Raw genomic sequence first — 23,769 nt, forward strand, 5'->3', positions numbered from 1 at the left:
TATTTTAATAAATAATGAATAAAAATATTCTAATCTGAAACTCAGCTAAACCAAGTACCTTGAGGGGAATATTGTAAACTTTAAAATTTAAGTATTACTTCTGTCTGCTGCAAGGAAAAATGTTAAGATGAGAAAAATCAGTTTTTCTTGTGTACCCTGGCTAAAACCCTCAGAAGACAAAATAACCAGATATACAAAGTTCAATGCTATATTGCTCATTAGAAATATTCTTATAAAGCATCAAAAAATTAAGCTGTATTTGAATTAACCATAGTAAATGACTTTTCCTTCTTAAAAAAATGCAAAAGTAACTCGCTGTGGTCCATAAATACCTTCTGTCTTTTTTCCTTCTGTGGACTCAGATTCTTTAGAAGATATCTTGCTCATTTCCTCAGATTTCACTACTTGAGGAGGACTCTTTGCTCGGGATAAAAAGCACCCAAACTTCAAATTGCTCAGGCGCTGCCCTTCCGAAAGTTTTGGTGTGGAAACCATGGATGACTTCTTACCTTGAACTTCTAAAAGGTCATTAATCAAAATTAAGATCTGAATTGTGTATGCCAATTTGTTAAACATAGGAAAAAATCATATAAAAACTTTAAGAAAAATTACTCTTTACAATCAGGAAAAAAGTCTCAAGTTTATCATAATTTAGGCACAGTAACACAGGAGCCCCATTGTTAAGCATCATGGGTCTGTTTTTTATATTTTGAATATCCAAAATATTTTCTTGACTCCAGAGAGAAAACAAATCCCTTTAAGAGAAGTTGTCAAATAAAAACAAGAAACACAAACTAAAACCTGATTATAAATAACTAGAGCATTACAGTTTCTTAAAAAGTCAAGTATTTTTAAATACTCGTTAATATTGGTTAAAAATTGTGTGATAATGCCATTGTCTGAGGTACTGGTTGCCAAAACAACCAAAGGAAATATAGATTACCATTGGTACAAATATCACTTGATCACTGTAATGATTTTTGCTTATCTTAGTTTTCAATAATGAGAAGGCAGCAGATGGAGGGGTTTGCTTCATGGTGATCACAACATAAAGAACCTTAATCACTTTGTTAGGGGAAAAAAAGGGGCAATATAAAATTTAGAAAGTTTGTACAGTAATTCACCTAATCATGGATTTAATTCATCTCTAGGACCTTTAACACTCCTGCTTGTAAGATTAAAATCATGGAGATCCTAGAGAGAAGAGTTTCCAAAAATGAAATTCTTCACTCTGGACAAAGGGATAAGCTAAGTAGCAATTGATAATTAAGCAGTGGATAAGAAAGATATCTTTATATATTATGTTCTTTTAGATGTATCTTTTAACGTTTTTGTGTTGATCATCTCTCACAGAACTAATTCTCAATAAGATTGTAATGGTTGCATACATTTGATCCTTTGCATCCGTGGATTTCATATCTGTGGACTCAATGTACTGTAGATTTAAAAATATTCTGAACAAAGACTGCCTCTGTAGTGAACATGTATAGATGTTTTTCTTATTATTCCTTAAATGATACAGTATAACTAATATTTACAAACATTTACATTGTATTAGGTATTATAAGCAATCCAGAAATGATTAAAATTATAGAAGGAGGTGCATAGACTATATGTAAATACTGTGCCATTTTAAATAAGGAACTTGAGCATTCTCAGATTCCAGTATCTACAGGGATCCTGGGATCAGTCCCTTATGGATACTGAGGGACAAATGTACATGCATATATATTTTTTAAATTCCATCTTATATTCAGGATATAATACATCTTTTCTCCACTCCAAGCCTAGTTTCCAATGATCAGTATCTCTTAGTCTGTAAAATCTAAGAGGCTGCAATGAAGACAAAAAAATTGCAAGTCATGAATATCAGAGCCGGGTGCAGTGGCACAAGCCTGTTATCCCAGTGATTTGGGAGGCTGAGGTAGGAGGATCAGAAGTTCAAAGTCAGCCTTAGCAGCTCAGTGAGGCCCTGTGTCTAAAGAAAATATAAAAAAGGGGCTGGGGATATGGCTCAGTGGTTAAGGATCCCTGTGTTCAATCCCTGGTACTAAAAAATAAAAATAAAAATTGGAAAAAATAAACAATTTTTAGTGGGCCTAGTATGTTCAATCTATTTCAATAAGGGTAAAAGTCACACAAATCTGAAACTTTAATTCTAAATATGGAACTCCAGATCAGCCATGGAGGCACTTTTTTTTTGTCATACAAGTAGAGAAAATGATACCAAGTAAGTATTAATATGCAATAACAAAATGCCCTGTAGTCAATAAGTCTATATATTCCTACATGAAATCAGAAGGCACTATTATAATTGCAATTTTACTAATGTAAGAAAATGTTCTGGAGATACAACAGTTATTAAGTAGTAAGGCATTAAAGCTCTCTTCAAAGCCCATATTCTTCCTACCATACCAATATTTTCCCAGTGCATTTTGTGAGACCCAGAGGATGCAAAAAGAGTCATGGAAAAGGCCAAGTTTTCAGAATTCTGGACCATCACCCAACACTGCTTTTACCTTTTTTTACCTGCTCAAATTCTACATAATTTTCCTCCTTTTAAGGATTCCATTGCTAAAAGAAGTTTTAAAACCTCTATACTAGGTCATGTAGTATAAGCATAAATTATACTACACCTTGCTGGATTCACCTCTTTTTCAACCTGATGGGCAATTGAGTGGCTTTCACCAGAATAGTGAACTAAGGAAATCTCAATTAATGATAGTTACACTACTCAACCTTAGGTTTTGAAGTTAAAAGCAAGTAACCCCATGTATTGGAAAATCCAAAAAATTTATACACATCATCAAATTCTGCTCAAAACACTCAGGTTGTAAGAATTTCAATCACTGTTGAAAATTAGGATACAAAGAAAAATTGAAAATAACAACTGATTTTTAAAGCAAATATACCTGAAATGAAATATTCAGATTAGTTTATACTTTTCAGGTTGTTCACTAATGTATAGCTGTGCTGTTCAATATGGTGATTTAAATCAATTCAAATTAAGTAAAATTTAAAATTCAGTTCATCAGTCACAAGAGTCATACTTCATGACTAATGAAAGTTCTTTACTCTCAAATAGTTATATGTGGTTCGTGGTCATCATATTGGACAGCACAAGTAAAGAATATTTCTTTAATCACAGAAAGTTCTATTAAAAAGTGCTGATTTATAGCTCAAAGACGAAATATGTGGTCTAACCATGTTACCAATTTTTACATTATGAAAAGTTACTTTTTTATTCATTTTTTTACTTTTAAGTGGACACAATATCTTTATTTTACATTTATGTGGTGCTGAGGATCGAACTCAGTGCCTCAAGCATGCTAGGCAAGCACTCTACCACTGAGCCACAACCCCAGCCCGAAAAGTTACTTTTGAGCCTATAAAATATTGTTATGAATTATCTGAAGAGCAGTCAATATTCCTTTGGGTTTAATTATTTGTAAATAGTCAAAAGTTATAAAGAGTTCTGGAGGTTAATGTCATTTTCAGGGCACATAGCAAGCCAAGGAGCTTTCTCCAAAGTCCTCCAGGCAAATACAAGTGTATCATGTCCATGATTCCTTAATCAACACTAAAAGAGACTTTTCTTTCAGAGGCCAGAGTATTCTCGGCCTTTTGAAGTACATACCTCTAATACAAATACTTATAATCTACTATCTGGCTTCATAGGTCTTCTGTGTTCTTTCAAGAAAACCAGGAGATAGAGTACAACATGGGTTGGAAGGACAAAAACACCATCATTATTAGAGATTGGTATACACTGTCCATAATCCCTGACATCCTGGGCTAACATAATAAATAATACTTTCAGTAAGTTCAACTCTATGCAACTTACTATGGGGACAAATTAAATGCCTTTTAGAATAGAAAAAGGCAAAATTACTAGCTGTCCATGTTTTTTTAACCTATGTAGTAACAAGTTTGGTAAACTTGTATATCATTACCTTCTACATTTAGGGCCAACATTCACTTGGCTGCTACATTCACTTGAGTTCTGGTTTGTTTGGAAATTCCTTCATTTCATGAAAATAATTCCTAATACTATATTTATAATAAAATCTTTAAATCATAAGTAAAAAATAGTAAATCCTATATAGCCAAATAAATCTAACTAGGCTATCTTGGTGAAAATGTTTATACCTTGTAGTTTTGATTGTAGTGCTTTTATCTCTTCAGTTTGGTTTTGGTTGATCAAACGAAGATTCTGATTCTCCAATTCCAGCTAAAACAACACAGTGATATTCTCTTACACAGGAATAACATTTCTAAAACATGCTAATAAATAATTATATTTAGAAAACATTAATATGTTTACTCCAAATGCAGTAAAATAAAATGACATGCAAATATATGAATTTATCATCGTAGGCTATCAAACTAGATAATTATGGCACCAATATTAATTTTTCCACAACTGAGAGTTTTGCAAGTTTTCACCCCCTAAGCTTTTTTTTTTTTTTTGGTACTGGGGATTGAATTCAGGAACACTCAACCACTGAGCCACATCCCCAGCCCGATTTTGTATTTTATTTAGAGACAGAATCTCACTGAGTTGCTTAGCACCTCGCCTTTGCTGAGGGTGGCTTTGAACTCGTGATCCTCCTGCCTCAGCTTCCAGAGCTGTTGGGATTACAGATATGTGCCCATGCCTGGCCCCCCTAAGCTTTTTCCACTGTAAAATTACTTGAAACCAAACTATTTCAGTTTTAATCTGTACTTCAGATACCAAATATATTAATTTTATAATATATACAGATATGCTCTATAATTATTTAAAATTAACTAATTAGAACTAAAATTAAGTAATTAGAGTGAGACTATTTACACTGATCATCAGGTGTCTATCAATTGTTTAATTTTTGAAATATAATGGATGTTAAAATAAAAGCTACCTATCTCAGATTTACCAAAAGAGAACAGCACCATCAACTGATTTGAATTTTTTGTTTCACTCAGATGATTGTATATTCTGATTGTTTACCTACTAAAAAAAAAGAGTAAAGTAAAAGAAAAGAAAAGAAAAAATATAGCAACAAATACCTCATTTAACTTAACTGTTACCCATTCTTTGATCTTAGCTGCTTTCTCTTCTATTATTTTAGCTTCTTGGATTCTTATTTGTTTCTGAAATAACATTTGCAATTTGTTTAGTTCAAACATAAACTCAGTGGTCCGGAAATGTTACCTGATAATATGCAAGACAAATCCACTTAACACCTGTCTCAGATTTAGGACATCTACCTGCAAATTATCAGATTTTTAAAAGAGAAAAGTTATCCAGCAAATACAATAAGAATCCACAGAGATCGATGCAAACATTGCTAGTTTTAATAACTGTTCTTCTCTTTCTTTGAATGATCAACACACTGAAGTCAATACACTGAATATATCAATAAAATAAACATTTCTGGAACAGTAGAACAGGGTCAACCAGGTTAGGGAGAGGAGACTAAAACTCTGCTATAATGGCTAGATCTCCCTCAAGCATTAATTTTAAAAAGACCCAGGAAAAATATACACTGAAAAAGTCTAGTTCACCAACCTTAAAATCGGGTTATGATCACAAAACTACCAGGAATATGGTTATCATGTAAATTACAATGGGCGGGGACTGCAGGCCGGTATAAAGCTGCAAACCACTAACAAAGAAATACTAATCCCCAGAGAAATTAAAAAAAAAATGCTGAAAATAAACAACAATTTAATGTGCATAACAAAACAATGTCATAATGGTCATATTTAAATTACATTAAATGACTACTTAAGTAAACGACCCTAACACAATTTTTGTGATAAAAATCTAAAATAAACTTCTGTACTTGTTCTCAATAGTAGTGGTTTAAAACAGTGTATACATTTCTAAGCAGAAGGATTAGTATCAAACATAAATATATAAAATTCAATGTTCTATAAATATTTCCAACACTGTAACAATCTAAAACAAAATTGATTACAAACATTTTATGGACATAATGCTGCTGATAACTAAGTATTTCCTACTTAAACTGTACACATAAATTCTAAGTCTGAATGTGAAAGAACACTGTCCCGTCTAAAAAGTGCCAGATCTTGCCTGGACTCACCCTGGACTTAAAGCGAATGCCATTTTACCTTAACCTTTCACCAGCACATGTGATACAATCCTGTGGGTTGACTTAAGTAAGATTTTCCCCTCCACATTTAGAAATCTAGACTCCTTTTAATCTTTGTGTTTATGCACAAATGAGTACACACATTTATAAGTCTTTGATGATTAAAATTTTCCTACCTGCTCTTCAAATTGCAGTTCCAAATTTTGAATGATGTCATCTTTTTCCTGTAGTAGAGACTCCAGGTCTTGACATTTTTTATATAACCTTGTCTCTGATTCACTGGTTTGAATATTAGCTGCTTTTAATTTCTGTTCCATAACTTGTACCTAAATTGAGAGAATAAAATGTTAAAATTAAAATTAAATTTAATTTATCATAATATGAAACTTAGAATTTTACTACAAAATTATATAGATTCCTAAAAGGTATCATAATAAAATGAAAATATGAAACAGGAATTGTTAATGTATTTAAAAGTTACAAATTATGAAGACTATTCTGTCAGACAGTTGTACTTTTGGGGTACATAAGGATACACAGGAGATGATGTGAATATTGCTATAACATAACGTATATGCTTACTAGAGCAGTGACAATACACAAAAGTGTTTATATAGAAGCAGCAAGTTTCTAGCCCTCATTTTTTTTTCATATTTTAAACAAGGTAGGAATATAAATTAAAAATGTGAGCAGTGAGATAAAACTCAAACCAGATGACCTGGTATAACATATTTTGGGGAAAACTGAAACTTAGATGAAAAAGAAATACTCAGTGGAAAAGAAAAGAAAAACAAGAGAAACTTTGAGCCCTCAAATGACAAAATCATTAAAAAATTAAAAATTAAAAAAAACAAGAATCATAGGTAGGAAAAGGCACTTAGTGAGAGCTTATTGATTCATTCACTTCACCAATGCTCATTGAATACCTGGCAAGTGCCAAGCCTATTTCAGTACCTGGAAAGGAATCATAAAACAGACCCAAATATCTTGCATGGAAATTACATTCTAATGGTAAAGAGGGATAAAAAATAGTAATAAGTAGGTAAAAATCATACAGTAAGTCAAAGAGTTGGTAAGATTAACAGGTATGAGGCTGGAGGGTGGGAAGTGCTTCAATTTTAACATCTAAGAGATTGGCCCTGATTAGATTTTCTACAAAACACATTCAGAAGTATGACGTCTTAGGACACATCTGCAAACCTGACTGTTGCTGGCCATATGGGTTATATAAGTCTATCTAATTCATAGGGAAGTTTCAATTTTACTGATACCACTTTGTAGCTGTTTCTTTTCTTTTACTTTTCTGTGAATCACAGACCTATTCCTTGATTGGAAGTCTCACCAGACTTTATAAGATCTAAAAAAGGGAGGTGTTAAGGATAGCAAGAAAGAAAATAAAGTATTGAGGACTGTACTAAAGAGTTTTATTCATATATTCCAAATAGCTAAGAATGTAATTTTAGCAATAATGTGAAAGCATTTGAGAAATTAATTATCTCTGAAAATTCAAAATGAATCCTTACTCAATGTTCAAAGTATTTGACTAATTAGATTTTTCAGGTGAAGGGTTGGTTTGGTTTTATTCTTTTAACTGTGAATACCAAGTTTCATCTGAGGATTCACAGTATAAATGTCAATTCAATTTAGATGCCAAATTGTTCTACTTAAATACTACCCACATGGTTAGAAGCTATGAAAATAAATGAAGATCAAAAAATAGGAGGAAAAACGTATTCCAGTATTCAAATTATAATTTCAGTTATCTTTAATTTAGATTCTTTAACATAATAGAGTGGGTTTTCTGCTTGAGCTGAAGAATTAAGATTTGTATCAATGACAAAGACCCATGTCATGATCAACAGCCCAAGCAGGACAATAAAAACCAAGGGTCAATATGAAGATGGCATTTCCAGCTGTACATAGGGTACTCTGGAGCAAGGAGAGAAGAGTACAGCCAAGTCCAAAATGGTTGTTCTCCTCTGAGGACATAGTAATAGAAAATAAATCTTAAGAAAAACCTAATTGAATAAGAACAGAAATAAATATTACCAGACCCTCAGCTATAATCTCTTTATATTATGTCTGTGAGCAAGCCACCCTCCAGACATTGGATGGTCACATAAAATTTCCCTATTATCACTTAAGAAAGGTCTATGGTTCTGGACAATGATGACCATGATTTGAGAGTTGAATTCATTTTATGAATGAATGCTATAGAGCTCCTTGGATGCATCTTTTTAAAAAAAATTTTATTTTTAAAATTTTTTATTTGTTCTTTTTATATATACATGACAGTAGAGTATATTTTGACATATTATGTATAGACAGATTATAACATTCAAATTATCGTCCCATTCTTGTGATTGTACATGATGTGAAGTTACACTGGTCATGTATTCATATATGAACATGGGAAAGTTATGTTTGATTCATTTCTACTGTCTTTCCTAATCACATCCCCTCTCCCCTTCATTCCCCTTTGTCTAATCCATTGAACTCTTGGATGCATCTTTGCCATCTAAACTTTTTAGTTTGATTGTTACTTTTAGAAAAACAACTTTCCCGGGCAAGAAAAATATTGGGAAATGTGCAAAATTTCTTAGGGAAAGAGATCACAAAATAGTTACAGGCAACCCACTTCCCAATTGGTCCTATTATGACCAAGTTTCACAGGATTCACCAGCCTTCCTTGGTAATTAGTATGAACAAGAATTCTATAGTAAAGCTAAGAAGCTTTCAGAAAAAAATAAGCAGCCTTTTAAAATATCCTCCCATGGCATATGGAAAATAGCCAAGTTCTTTTTCCATTCATTTAACCTGAACCATATAAGAATTTTAACTACTCAGAGACTGACCAATAACAAACACCTGGGAATTCAAATTGGTTTAAGTAAATTCTTGAAATCACCTATACATGTATGCCCTTCAGTATGGAATGCTTCATATTTCTAGTACTTTCCTCCTTTATTTCTAGGCATGCCTCTGGCTGCATCCGCTCAGCACACTCCTTAATCAGTTCCCTGCAAACCTTCTTGTCATGAGATTACCTAAGTTCCTGTTCAGAAAAAGGTTAATTCAACAAACTCTGAAGTTCTCAGATCCTGTACATTCTGAAGAACCAGACCACTTACAGGCTTTTGGGAGACAACCTCTAAGCCACTATGATGGCTTCACTGGTAAGACTGCTCTTCTATACCTGAGGTCTTGGGTGACAACAGAAAGCTGGTGTTAATAAGGTGATCAATGGTAAAAATCTATTTTGGTTTACCTGGGACCATAGGCCACACTTTACCAGTATTATCTATGACAGGGAACAAAGGGATGGAGAGACTAAAATCTGAGCAACAGAGGTTTTCTGGGAGGAGGGGCTGCTTGTTGCCTTTCTACCCATTGATTAAACACTAATCAGTGCCTAGGAAAATCTGCAGTAAGATAAGAAGGTCTCTAAAAGAATGTGGTATGGAGGGAAATGGGGAGCTGATCACTCCCCTTAATTCCAGTTCTTTGGAGAGAATCTGAAGAGTGACCTTGGTTGTAAAGCAAAGGGATGTACTCCTAAAAACATCTGAGTATCATGTGCAGTAGGCATGCAACCTATTCTATATATCCCCCCAGCTTGTAGGCACAGGGCCACCCTTCATTGTATCTCAACTTGCCATTGCCAAGGAGTGAGTAATAAAATGCCCCAGAACCTCTCCACTGAGCCCTCCACATTTTCTCTTTGGGATTGGTAAAGAGTATGCTGGGGCCTCCGAAGCCCTGGGGCTGAACACTGCCTCGCAAGACTACTCCTTAAGTAGTTCTGGGTTGGTTTATACATACTGTTTTCAAAACTCACAAGTGACCATAAAGATATATTACAGTATTAAATACAAGGGTCACCAAGATTTATCTAGCAAAATGTGCAATCTTTTCTTCTGCAGACAACTTGATTAATGCTTATAGAAATAATGCCATTCATTAATAAATAAAGAGAAAAATGTATGAAGCTAAAGTATAGAGTTGAGCTGGCTTCTGCTTTTAGTCAAGAAACATTCCCTTTGAGTTAATATAAACACAGTCATTTAAGTTTTAGGTTCAATGAAAAGATAAGCTGAATTTAAGGAACATAAACATTAGATAGGCCACAGGGGAAAGTGTTAAAGACAGCCAAGGATTCAGTTACTGTAACTTAACGCAAAGGCCAAAAAGGTGACATAATCAGTGTATGAGAGTTCATCTGCTCTCTGTTTATATTTCTTGTCAATTGTTTAGATCCATTGAGGTATTTACAGAAAAAAAATCTTTCTGAAGCATAAATAAAATAGTCATTGAATAAATTTAGAGTGTTGTGACAAAGAGGAATATCCAAATATTTTGCTAGCTTACAGAAATTATGAGATTTGCAATTCTTCTCTATCCTTTCCATTTAAGGCAGTATGTCTAACATAACCAATCATGGTGTGCTCTTGCTTAAACATGTACAGCCTAGAATTAAATGACTCTTTACCTGATACCTTCAAGGACAACTTCAAATAAGTTCTTCCTATTAAACTTATTAAGGTCAGTGGCTATGAACTGCCCTGATTGGCTACATGTTTTGATTCCCTTGCCCTAGGTTGAGGATATGAGGTTCTTGTTTCTTTTTTTTTTTTTAAGAAACTCCACTAGATCTAGTACATTTGAGAGGAAAAATCACATAAAAATTACTTAAGTTTATTTTCGAGAAATAAATTTGCCACATATATAAATTTAGAATTTCCAATTTAAAAAAGGCCAGACAAAACAATCCTCAATTACTTTCTCTTTTTTTCCCCTATAATGTGAGCAATCAAAAAGAAAAAGGAAAGCAAGGGAAAGATAGGGTAGAACAAAGACATATAGAGACAGCCATGAGTGTGGAGGTCGAGAAAATGCCACTAGGAAAGGTCAAAGTCAGAAAGTAAAAGAGAGGGAGACGTGAAACAGAAATAGACAAACTGACAAATGTTTACTGCAACTGTAGGGCTAAACAGGAATGTACATACATGACCCACTCCACCATTACAGAAAGAGATAAAGGCATTTTACAGAGAGTAAAATTTACTCATAGAGTTTGAGTGGCCTTTTATGATTTTACTATTATTGTCTCATTCTACTATAAGTGTGGATATCAGTAATCAATACCGTCAACTAAATAATATTTACAAAAAGGGACAGCATAGATCTTTACCCTTGTACTTTTAGCCTAATAGTGTTACCATCACCACCATCTGTTGAGGGCTGAAGGCATGCCAGGCACTTTCCTTAAATTAGCTTCAATCTTTATAATAGCTAACACTTACACAGCACTTCTATGTGCCAGGAAACATTCCGAGTACTTTACTCATAGCAACCTATTCAATTTCCACAAAATTCTGGGACAGGCATAGATTGTACAACACTTTACAGAGAGGAAGCTGAGACCCAAGTCAAATAAGGGGTAAGAGATGGAGGCAGATTTTGAACCAGGCAGTTTGGCTCCAGAGCCTTTGCTCTTAATCACCATGTTATAAACCTTTACACAACACAGAGGCTATCAGCTCTGCCAACATGAGTTAGCTCTTTTTTTATGAGTGACAAAACAAAGAATCAAATTAAGAAACTTTTCCAGTCAAATAAGTGGTAGAATTTGGATTTAAACACAGTTAACAATTTAAGTCTATCCCCTAAGCAGAGAACATAAATTATCTTTATTTTTCTTTGTATAGAATTTACTTTGACAACCTCTGGCCCCTTTATACCTCCCTTTTCTTCATTCCTCTTAAAAAAACAGAAAGAATGAGAAAAAGAAAGAAAGAAAACACTGGACTTTAATTCCATGTGTTTAGAAAATCATCATGTACAAATGGGAATAACGTACTCTAGAAACTCTGTAGGAAGTTAGAAATTAAACATGAAATCTGCCTAATCCATGTCTTTATGGGGAGCATTTACCATTGTCTTGGACTGGCTTTCTTTTATATATTTTTTTTTATTGTTGGTTGTTCAAAACATTACATAGTTCTTGACATATCATATTTCACATTTTGATTCAAGTGGGTTATGAACTCCCATTTTTACCCCGTATACAGATTGCAGAATCACATCAGTTACACTTCCATTGATTTACATATTGCCATACTAGAGTCTGTTGTATTCTGCTGCCTTTCCTATCCTCTACTATCCCCCCTTTTCTTTTATATTATAGTCTACATTCATCTTCTCCTATCTTGGTAGGAGAAATGGGCAAGTAAGAACAATCTGTTGATTTTGCTAGGCAGGGATCATTATTAGATGTCAAAAGATAAGGTCTAAACAAGACAGATCAAAATGATGGAAATGGGATGTTTTGTGTATACATATTTGTTAAGCCAATGAGGAGAATTTACAGTTGCATTCTTTTCAACATTAACTTGGCCATAATGGCTAAAAGTAAAAAAATGCCAAATGTTGGAAAAAGGTGGAGCAACTGGAATTCTCATACACTGCCAGTAGAAGTACAACCTGGCACATTCTCTTTGGGAAACTATTTGCTAACACCCATTAAAGATCTATCAACTTATAACCCAGTAATTCTACTCCTAGGTGTACACCCAAGAGAACTAAAAACATACATCCACCAAATATAAGTCTTCATAAGAGCCCCAAGCTGAAAAGGAACCATATGGTTAAAAGTGAGATATAGTCCCAATAAAATACTATTCAGCAATAATAAAACTACTAATACATATCAACATGAGTGACTTACATAGACATAATGTTAAGTGAAAGAAGTCAGTATAGGGTGGGAGATACAGTTTATTAGTAGGGCACTTGGCTAGCATGTGCAAGGGCCTGGGTTTGATCCTCAGCATCACAGAGAAAGAAAAATAAGGGGTGAGGAAGGGAGGGGGAAGAGAGTAAGGAAGGAAAAGAAAAGAAGAAGACCAAAAAGTACTAATATCAAGAACAGCCAAACTAACCCATGTGAATACTGGTTACCTTGGTAAACAGGGTTGCTGCCTGAGAAAGAAAACAAGAGAATGGGATGACAAAATGCTCTATAACTTGATCTAATGGTAGGGTGCTTTGTTATATCAATTATGTCTTAATTTCTAAAAAGCAACAGCCATAAAGAAGATGTAGTAATTTTTACAATGGAATTTTATTCAACACTAAAAATAAATGAGCTATCAAGCCATAAAAACTTAGAGGAACCTGGATACATATCACTAAGTGAAAAAAGTCAATATGAACATACTATTTGCTATATGGTTCATTAGACATATGACATATATGACATTCTGGAAAAGGCAAAACTGTGGAGAAGATAAAAAGATCAGTGATTTGTAGGGACTTGGGAGCAGGGACAGATGATTAAGTTGAAATGTAGGAGAATTTTAGGCAGTGAAACTATTTCATATAATAATATCATGGTGAATAAATATCATACATTTTTCAAAACACTGCATGAACACTAATATAAACTATGAACTTTGGATGATAATAATGTGTCAATGAAATTCTTCAACTGTAACAAATATACCACCCTGGTGTGGAATATTAACATTAGGGAAGGCTGGAGTATGTGTTGCAGTAGGGGAGAGGATACTCAAAAATTCTGTACTTTTGCTCAATCTTGCTGTAAATGTAAAACTTCTCTAAAAGATAAAGTAGATTTTTTACAAAGCAATTACCTCCCTGTTGAAATAATTGATAAAGCAGGATCATTAATGGCTGCTAATATATCAAAAGAAGAGTTTACTATATGTTATATACTCTACATTATATACCTCCTGACAGAGGTATGCAATATCACGAAGACTTAGGAAAGGGAGGAGGAAAAGAGGAAGAAAAAGAGTAAAAAGAGGAAAGGAGGAAGAGGAACAGGAGAAATGAAGAATGAGGAGGAGGATGTGGGGGGGGGGAGAGGAAGAGAAGGGGCATCAAAACTTTAGGATCTAACTATATTTTATCAGAGATACAGAGGTAGAAGAACACATTAAATAATTATGCAACCAAAAAATTCTGAATATGTTTTTCAACAAATAAATTGAAAGATAAAAGAAAGGGTAGGAAACCCTATAGAGAGTTTAATAATCAAATGTGTCAATCTAATTCAGACCCTGATTCGAATAAATCAACTATTAAAAAAGAAAAAATAGTATATAAATGAAAGAATTAAAAACAGGTACTTGACAAATGCTTGTATATGCAGTTCATGGCAGCACTAGTCACAATAGCCAGAAGATTGAAACAACCCATCTGTTGATGGCAACAGATGCAGGGCTAAATCGTGATATGCATGCTGCAATGTGGATGAATCTCAAAACTATCCTGCTGAGGGAAAGAAGCCAGACACAAGAGGTCACATTATATGAATCCATCCATAAGAAATATCCAGAGTAGGTAGATTCATATAGACAGAAAGTAGATAGGTTGTTGCCAGGACCTTGAGGCAGGGAGAGGAGAAAGAGAATGGATGCTTAATGGGCACAAGATTTCCTTTTGAGATGATGGAAATATTTTTAAATTAGGTAGAAATGATAATTGCACAACACTCTGAATTGTTCACTTTGAAATAGTAGATTTAATGGTATGTGAAATGTGGTATGTCATTTAAAAAATAAATATAAGAAAATTTGACAAATGTATTGAAGAATTATTGGGTTGTGGCTCAGTGATAGAGCACTGGCCTAGCATGTGTTGAGGCACTGAGTTTGATTCTCAGCACCACATATAAATAAATTAAATAATAAAGGTTCATTGACAACTAAAAAAATATTTAAAAAAGAATTATTGGCAAGTTTTTTGACATGATGTGGTTGATTTTTTTTAAGAGCATTTACTTTTATATTAGTTGCTGAAATTTCATTCATGGATACAATTATATGATGTGTGGGATTACTTCAAAATATCCAGTGTGGAGGTGGATGGAGGGGAAAGTAGGTAGAGATATAAACAATCCATGAGTAAACTGATTGTTGAAGTTGGACATGGGAGTTCATTACATTATTTTTTCTACTCTTATATATGGCTGAAGTTTTGCATAATAAGTCTTAAGGTTTCTTTTCAAGTATAATTAAGAAAATCGAGGATTAGATTAGATTGGGCTTACTTAGAAAAAATTCAGGCCTTTATTGTATAAAATTAACAGGTAGAAAGGAGATTTGGTAATGCTCAGATTTGAAGAAAGAAACATGACAAACTTAGAGGAAGCATAAGAAATTTAATATACTCTTCTTGGAAGAAAGAATTTTGCATTTAAGCTTTTGGAAATTCTTGATTCAACTAAATGCAACAGAGATATTTTTATAAAATGAGAAGCTATGGATTTAGGGTCACCAGATAAAGTTCAAAACTGGATGTGCCCATCCAAACTCCTCATTTTAGTGCTGGCAAGGTCCAGAAAGGGTTAAGCGACTTATCAAAACATCATTAAAAATAATCTAAAAAATACTAGAAAGTATAAAAATATAGAAAAAGATTATTCCTAATTTCAAATTCAAATAAACTTCTGTTAAAAGTTAGGGTCTTAAATTTCTAGAGTCATATGATTTGGCCAAATTGAATCAGGATGATATACACAATTTATTTATTTATTTATTTATTTTTAAATTTTATTGTTGGTTGTTCAAAACATTACATAGTTCTTAATATACCATATTTCACAGATTGATTCAAGTGGGTTATGAACTCCCATTTTTACCCCGTATACAGATTGCTGTGTCACATCAGTTACATTTCCATTGATTTACAAATTGCCTTTCTAGTGACTGATGTATTCTGCTGTCTATCCCATTCTCCACTGTCCCCTCACCCCTCCCCTCCCCTCCCCTCCCCTTCTCTCTCTCCATCCCCTCTACTATAAATCGTTTCTTCCACTTATGTAATTTTTCTCCTACTCCTCCTTTCCTCTTATATGTAATTGTGTATAACCCTGAGGCTCACCTTCCAATTCCATGCAATTTCCCTTAACTCTCACTTTCCCTCCCGCCTATCATCCCTTTTTAATGTTATTCTTCTTCTCCAGCTCTTCGTCTCTACCCTGTCCTTGGTTACTCCCCTTATATCAAAGAAGACATTTGACATTTGTTTTTTAAGGATTGGCTAGCTTCACTTAGCATAATCTGCTCTAATGCCATCCATTTCCCTCCAAATTCTATGATTTTGTCATTTCTTATTGCAGAGTAATACTCCATTGTGTATAAATGCCACATTTTTTTAATCCATTCATCTATTGAAGGGCTTCTAGGTTGGTTCCATAATCTTGCTATCGTGAATTGTGCTGCTATGAACATCGATATAGCAGTGTCCCTGTAGCATGCTCTTGTTAGGTCTTTAGGGAATAGACCCAGAAGGGGAATAGCTGGGTCAAATGGTGGTTCCATTCCCAGCTTTCCAAGAAATCTCCATACTGCTTTCCAAATTGGCTGCACCATTTTGCAGTCCCACCAACAATGAACAAGTGTACCCATTTCCCCGCATCCTCACCAGCACTTGTTGTTGTTGGACTTCTTAATGGCTGCCAATCTTACTGGAGTGAGATGGTATCTTAGGGTGGTTTTGATTTGCATTTCTCTGACTGCTAGCGATGTTGAGCATTTTTTCATGTACTTGTTGATTGATTGTATGTCCTCCTCTGAGAAGTGTCTGTTCAGGTCCTTGGCCCATTTGTTGATTGGGTTATTTGTTATCTTATTATCTAATTTTTTGAGTTCTTTGTATACTCTGGATATTAGGGCTCTATCTGAAGTGTGTGGGGTAAAGATTTGTTCCCAGGATGTAGGCTCCCTGTTTATCTCTCTTATTGTTTCTTTTGTTGAGAGAAAACTTTTTAGTTTGAGTAAGTCCCATTTGTTGATTCTGGTTGTTAACTCTTGCGCTATGGGTGTCCTATTGAGGAATTTGGGGCCTGACCCCACAATATGTAGATCATAGCCGACTTTTTCTTCTATCAGACGCCGTGTCTCTGATTTAATATCGAGCTCCTTGATCCATTTTGAGTTAACTTTTGTGCATGGCGAGAGAAAGGGATTCAGTTTCATTTTGATGCAAATGGATTTCCAGTTTTCCCAGCACCATTTGTTGAAGATGCTATCCTTCCTCCATTGCATGCTTTTAGCCCCTTTATCAAATATAAGATAGTTGTAGTTTTGCGGATTGGTTACTGTGTCTTCTATTCTGTACCATTGGTCCACTCGCCTGTTTTGGTACCAGTACCATGCTGTTTTTGTTACTATTGCTCTGTAGTATAGTTTGAAGTCTGGTATCGCTATACTGCCTGATTCACATTTCCTGCTTAGCATTGTTTTTGCTATTCTGGGTCTTTTATTATTCCATATGAATTTCCTGATTGTTTTATCTATTTCTACAAGAAATGCTGTTGGGATTTTGATTGGGATAGCATTGAACTTATAGAGAACTTTTGGTAATATCGCCATTTTGATGATGTTAGTTCTGCCTATCCATGAGCAGGGTATATTTTTCCATCTTCTGAGGTCTTCTTCTATGTCTCTTTTTAGGGTTCTGTAGTTTTCATTGTATAGGTCTTTCACCTCTTTTGTTAGGTTGATTCCCAGGTATTTTATTTTTTGGGGGGATATTGTGAATGGAGTAGTTGTCCTCATTTCCGTTTCAGAGGATTTGTTGCTGATATACAGGAATGCATTTGATTTATGCGTGTTGATTTTATATCCCGCCACTTTTCTGAATTCATTTATTAACTCTAATAGTTTCTTTGTAGACCCTTTTGGGTCTGTTAGGTATAGAATCATATCGTCTGCAAATAGTGATAATTTAAGTTCTTCTTTTCCTATTTTTATGCCTTTAATTTCTTTCGTCTGTCTAATTGCTCTGGCCAGTGTTTCGAGGACTATGTTGAACAGAAGTGGTGAGAGAGGGCATCCCTGTCTTGTACCAGATCTTAGAGGGAATGCCTTCAATTTTTCTCCATTCAGAATGATGCTGGCCTGTGGCTTATCATAGATTGCTTTAACAATGTTGAGGTATGATCCTGTTATCCCTAATTTTTCTAGAGTTTTGAACATAAAGGGATGCTGTACTTTGTCGAATGCCTTTTCTGCATCTATTGAGATGATCATATGGTTCTTATTTTTAAGTCTATTGATGTGGTGAATAACATTTATTGATTTCCGTATATTGAACCAGCCTTGCATCCCAGGGATGAATCCTACTTGATCATGGTGTATAATTTTTTTGATATGTTTTTGAATCCGATTCACCAGAATTTTATTGAGGATTTTTGCATCTAGGTTCATTAGAGATATTGGTCTGTAGTTTTCTTTCTTTGAAGTGTCTTTGTCTGGTTTAGGAATCAGGGTGATGTTGGCCTTGTAGAATGTATTTGGAAGTTCTCCCTCTTTTTCTATTTCCTGAAATAACTTGAAAAGTATTGGTGTTAGTTCCTCTTTAAAGGTTTTGTAAAATTCTGCTGTATACCCATCCGGTCCTGGGCTTTTCTTAGTTGGTAGTCTTTTGATGGTTTCTTCTATTTCCTCTATCGTTATTGGTCTGTTTAGGTTGTCTATATCTTCCTGACTCAATCTGGGCAGATCATATGACTTAAGAAATTTATCGATGCCTTCACTATCTTCTATTTTATTGGAGTATAAGGATTCAAAGTAATTTCTGATTATCTTCTGTATTTCTGAAGTGTCTGTTGTGATATTGCCTTTTTCATCCCGTATGCTAGTAATTTGGGTTCTCTCTCTTCTTCTCTTCGTTAGCATGGCTAAGGGTCTGTCAATTTTATTTATTTTTTCAAAGAACCAACTTTTGGTTTTGTCAATTTTTTCAATTGTTTCTTTTGTTTCAATTTCATTAATTTCAGCTCTGATTTTAATTATTTCTTGCCTTCTACTTCTTTTGCTGTTATTTTGCTCTTCTTTTTCTAGGATTTTGAGATGATATATGAGATCGTTTATTTGTTGGTTTTTTCTTTTTTTAAGGAATGCGCTCCAAGCAATGAATTTTCCTCTTAAAACTGCTTTCAATGTGTCCCATAGATTCCGATATGTTGTGTCAGTGTTTTCATTTATCTCTAAGAATTTTTTAATTTCCTCCTTGATGTCTTCTATGACCCATTGATCATTCAGTAACCTATTGTTCATTCTCCACGTGATGCATGATTTTTCCTTCCTTCTTTTATCGTTGATTTTCAGTTTCATTCCATTATGATCAGATAGGATGCATGGTATTATTTCTACTCCTTTATATTGTCTAAGAGTTGTCCTGTGACATAATATATGATCTATTTTTGTGAAGGATCCATGTGCTGCTGAGAAAAATGTGTAACTACTTGATGTTGGGTGGTATATTCTATATATGTCAATTAAGTCTAGGTTGTTAATTGTGTTGTTGAGTTCTATAGTTTCCTTATTTAACTTTTGTTTGGAAGATCTGTCCAGTGGTGAGAGAGGTGTGTTGAAGTCTCCCATGATTATTGTATGGTGGTCTATTAGACTCTTGTACTTGAGAAGAGTTTGCCTGATGAACGTAGCTGCACCATTGTTTGGGGCATATATATTTATTATTGTTATGTCTTGTTGGTGTATGGTTCCCTTGAGCAGTATGCAGTGTCCCTCTTTATCCTTTTTGATTAACTTTGGCTTGAAATCTATTTTGTTTGATATGAGTATGGACACTCCTGCTTGTTTCCGCAGTCCATATGAGTGGAATGATTTTTCCCAGCCTTTCACCTTCAGTCTATGTATATCTTTTCCTATCAAATGCGTCTCCTGTAGGCAACATATTGTTGGATCTTGTTTTGTGATCCATTCGACTAGCCTGTGTCTCTTAATTGGTGAGTTTAAGCCATTAACATTTAGGGTTATTATTGAGATTTGGTTTGTTCCTCCAGTCATATTTGTTTATTTATGTTACTAAACCTGATTAGTTTTCCTCTTTGGTTACTTTCCCCCCTTTACTGTCCTACCTCCCACTGATGGTTTTCAATGTTATTTTCAGTTTCCTCTTCCTGTAATGTTTTGCCAAGGATTTTTTTAAGAGATGGTTTTCTAGCTGCAAATTCTTTTAACTTTTGTTTATCGTGAAAGGTTTTAATTTCATCTTCCATCCTGAAGCTTAATTTCGCCAGATACACGATTCTTGGTTGGAGCCCATTTTCTTTCAGTGTTTGAAAAATGTTATTCCAGGATCTTCTAGCTTTCAGAGTCTGTGTTGAGAGATGAGCTGTTATCCTGATTGGTTTGCCCCTAAATGTAATCTGCTTTCTTTCTCTTGTAGCTTTTAAAATTCTCTCCTTATTCTGTATGTTGGGCATCTTCATTATAATGTGTCTAGGTGTGGATCTCTTATGATTTTGCACTTTTGGCGTCCTGTAGGCTTCTAGGATATGGGATTCTGTTTCATTCTTCAAGTCTGGGAAGTTTTCTCGTATTATTTCATTGAATAGATTGTTCATTCCTCTGGTTTGGAGCTCTGTGCCCTCCTGTATCCCAATGACTCTTAAGTTTGGTCTTTTAATGTTATCCCATATCTCTTGGATGTTCTGCTCATGGTTTCTTAGCAGTCTTGCTGAACTGTCTATGTTCTTCTCAAGTTGAAATACTTTGTCTTCATTGTCTGATGTTCTATCTTCTAAGTGATCTATTCTGCTGGTAGTATTGTCAATTGAGGTTTTAAGTTGGTTTATTGCTTCCTGCATTTCTAGGATTTCTATTTGTTTGTTTTTTATTACTTCTAACTCCCTGTGAAATTGATCTTTTACTTCCTGGATTTGTTTCTGTAGTTCCTTGTCAATGTGATCTTTCATTGTCTGATTTTGCTGTCTCATGTCTTCCTTGAGACTCCAGATCATCTGAAGCATGTATATCCTGAACTCTTTATCTGACATTCCATCTGTTGCAGCTATTACCTCTTCTAGAGTTGAGTTGACCTGCATTGCTTGTGGTCCTTTCTTTCCTTGTCTTTTCATGTTGCTTGCGTTTCTTTCTGCTTCGTGAAACTGTTGTGTTTTTGAAATTTTTCCCCCTGTTTATTTATGTTGCTCTCGTATATTTGGGATATCTCTCTTGTAGGGCGGGTAGTGGCTGTGATCCTCCTCTAATCAGGGTGATCTATCCACTACGCTGGTTGGTTGTAGGTCTGCCCGCCCTGCGGGCACGGGTGGCTGCTCTACTCTGCCCCCACTCCAATTGCGGTGACGTTCCTACCACATCCTCGGATCGTTGGTCCTGATCCGGACGTGGGCAGCAGCTCTTCTCCACCCCTACTCCAATTGATGTGACGTGTCTACCACGCTGGTCGGCCTCCAAGCCTGTTCCGCCGGTGGGTCTCAGATCTGCCCACCCTGCGGGCCACTTCCCGCGGGCTCCCCAGCTCCGGGTCAAAACTGTTCCAGGAGACAGAGTCCCGCTGCCCCTCGTCGCAAGTTTCACTTGTGGCTGGCCTCAGCTCGCGGTCCCCACAGGCTCCGCGGCCCTGGGCTCAAGTAGCCACGAGAGCCAGAACCCAGCCTCTCCGATCCCTGCCACACTCTGCTCGGAGCAGGCTCCACAGAGGTACCCTAGCCTCAGGCCCAGGCAGCCCCGGGAGCCCGAGCCTGGCAGCTCCAACCTCTCCCAGCTCAGTGTACGCTCAGACACGGGCAGGGTCAAAGACACAGTCGCCGCGGGTTCCCTAGCCCCGGGCCAAGAAGGATCTCCCGCCCTGGGCCAAAGCAACCCGGGGAACTAGAATCTGGCAGCTCAAAGCCCGGCGCCCGCCTTGCCAGGGGTGAGGCCTGAAGAGTATTCTCCTCAGAGTTTCCAATCCCGAGCCTGAGTGATCTGTCTGCGTGACGCAGGCAAATACCAGCCTGGAATCACATGTTCTGTAGTTGAATGAGCTCGATATACACAATTTAAACAGAACAATTTTAAGCATCAAAATAGAAGATGCCATCAGAAATCTACCAACCAAGAAAAGCCTAGGACCAGATGGATATACAGTCGAATTCTACAAGACCTTTAAAAAAGAACTAATACCAATACTCTTCAATTTATTTCAGGAAATAGAAAAAGAGGCAGCACTTCCAAACTCATTCCATGAGGCCAATATCACCCTGATTCCAAAACCAGGCAAAGACACATCAAAATATCTCTAGTAAAAATAGATGCAAAAATTCTCAGTAAAATTCTGGCAAATCGAATACAAAACATATCAAAAAGATAATGCACCATGATCAAATGGGATTCATCCCAGTTCAACATACGGAAATCAATAAATGTTATTCATTGCATCAATAGACTTAAAGATAAGAATCATATGATCATCTCAGTAGATGCAGAAAAAGCATTTGACAAAATACAGCATCCCTTTATGTTGAAAACACTAGAAAAACTAGGGATAACAGGAACATATCTTCAGATGCCCTTCAATAGATGAATGGATAAAAAAAAATGTGGCATCTATACACAATGGAGTACTATGCAGCAATAAAAAATGACAAAATCGGGCTGGGGATGTGGCTCAAGCGGTAGCGCGCTCGCCTGGCATGCGTGCGGCCCGGGTTCGATCCTCAGCAGCACATACCAACAAAGATGTTGTTTCCTCCAAGAACTAAAAAATAAATATTAAAAAAAATTTCTTTAAAAAAAATGACAAAATCATAGAATTTGCAGGGAAATGGATGGCACTAGAGCAGATTATGCTTAGTAAAGCTAGCCAATCCCTAAAAAACAAATACCAAATGTCTTCTTTGATATAATGAGAGCAACTATGAACAGAGCAGGGAGGAAGAGTAGGAAGAAAAGATTAACATTAAACAGAGACATGAGATGGGAGGGAAAGGGAGAGAAAAGGGAAATTGCATGGAAATGAAGGGAGACCCTCATTGCTATACAAAATTACATATAAGAGGTTGTGAGGGGAATGGGAAAATAAACAAGGAGAGAAATGAATTACAGTAGATGGGGTAGAGAGAGAAGATGGGAGGGGAGGGGAGGGGGGATAGTAGGGGATAGGAAAGGTAGCAGAATACAACAATTACTAATAGGGCATTATGTAAAATTGTGGATGTGTAACTGATGTGATTCTGCAATCTGCATTTGGGGTAAAATTGGGGGTTCATAACCCACTTCAATCTAATGTATGAAATATGATATGTCAAGAGCTTTGTAATGTTGTGAACAACCAATAAAAAAAAAAGAACTATGTAATGTTTTGAACAACCAATAAAAAAATTAAAAAAAAAACAGGAACATATCTTAACATCATAAAAGCTATCTATGCTAAGCCCCAGGCCAACATCATTCTAAATGAAGAAAAATTGAAGGCATTCCCTCTAAAAACTGGAACAAGACACGGATGCCCTCTTTCACCACTTCTATTTAACACAGATCCTGAAACACTGGCCAGAGCAATTAGACAGATGAAAGAAATTAAAGGGATATATAGAGAAAAAGAAGAACTTGCACTACTTGTTGACAATGTAATTCTATACCTAGAAGACCCAAAAAGTTCCACCAGAAAATTTCTAGAACTAGTATGTAGCAAGATATAAAATCAACATCCATAAATCAAAGGCATTTCTGTATAACAGTGACAAATCCTCAGAAATGAAATGAGGCAAATGAGGAAAACTACCCCATTTACAATAGCTTCAAAAAAATAAAATAAAATACTTGGGAATCAATGAAAGAGGTGAAAAACCTCTACAAAGAAAACTACAGAATGCTAAAGAAAG

The 23,769-nt window shown here is 35.4% G+C and overlaps 1 protein-coding gene across 2 annotated transcripts in view; it reads right to left on the reverse strand.

Annotated features, from left to right (window-relative positions):
- Positions 1-23,769, reverse strand: part of PLEKHH2 (pleckstrin homology, MyTH4 and FERM domain containing H2) — a 116,795-nt gene that overhangs the window by 60,889 nt on the left and 32,137 nt on the right. For both annotated transcript variants that reach the window (XM_081264070.1, XM_081264071.1), the window contains exons 4-7: positions 6,278-6,427; positions 5,050-5,133; positions 4,150-4,231; positions 333-518 (exon numbers count right to left, since the gene is read on the reverse strand). In XM_081264070.1, the coding sequence (XP_081120196.1) occupies positions 333-518; positions 4,150-4,231; positions 5,050-5,133; positions 6,278-6,427 (502 nt within the window). The remainder of the gene's footprint in view (positions 1-332; positions 519-4,149; positions 4,232-5,049; positions 5,134-6,277; positions 6,428-23,769) is intronic.

Source organism: Spermophilus citellus (assembly GCF_964194105.1).
Source record: "Spermophilus citellus genome assembly, chromosome: 13".
Taxonomy (NCBI): domain Eukaryota; kingdom Metazoa; phylum Chordata; class Mammalia; order Rodentia; family Sciuridae; genus Spermophilus; species Spermophilus citellus.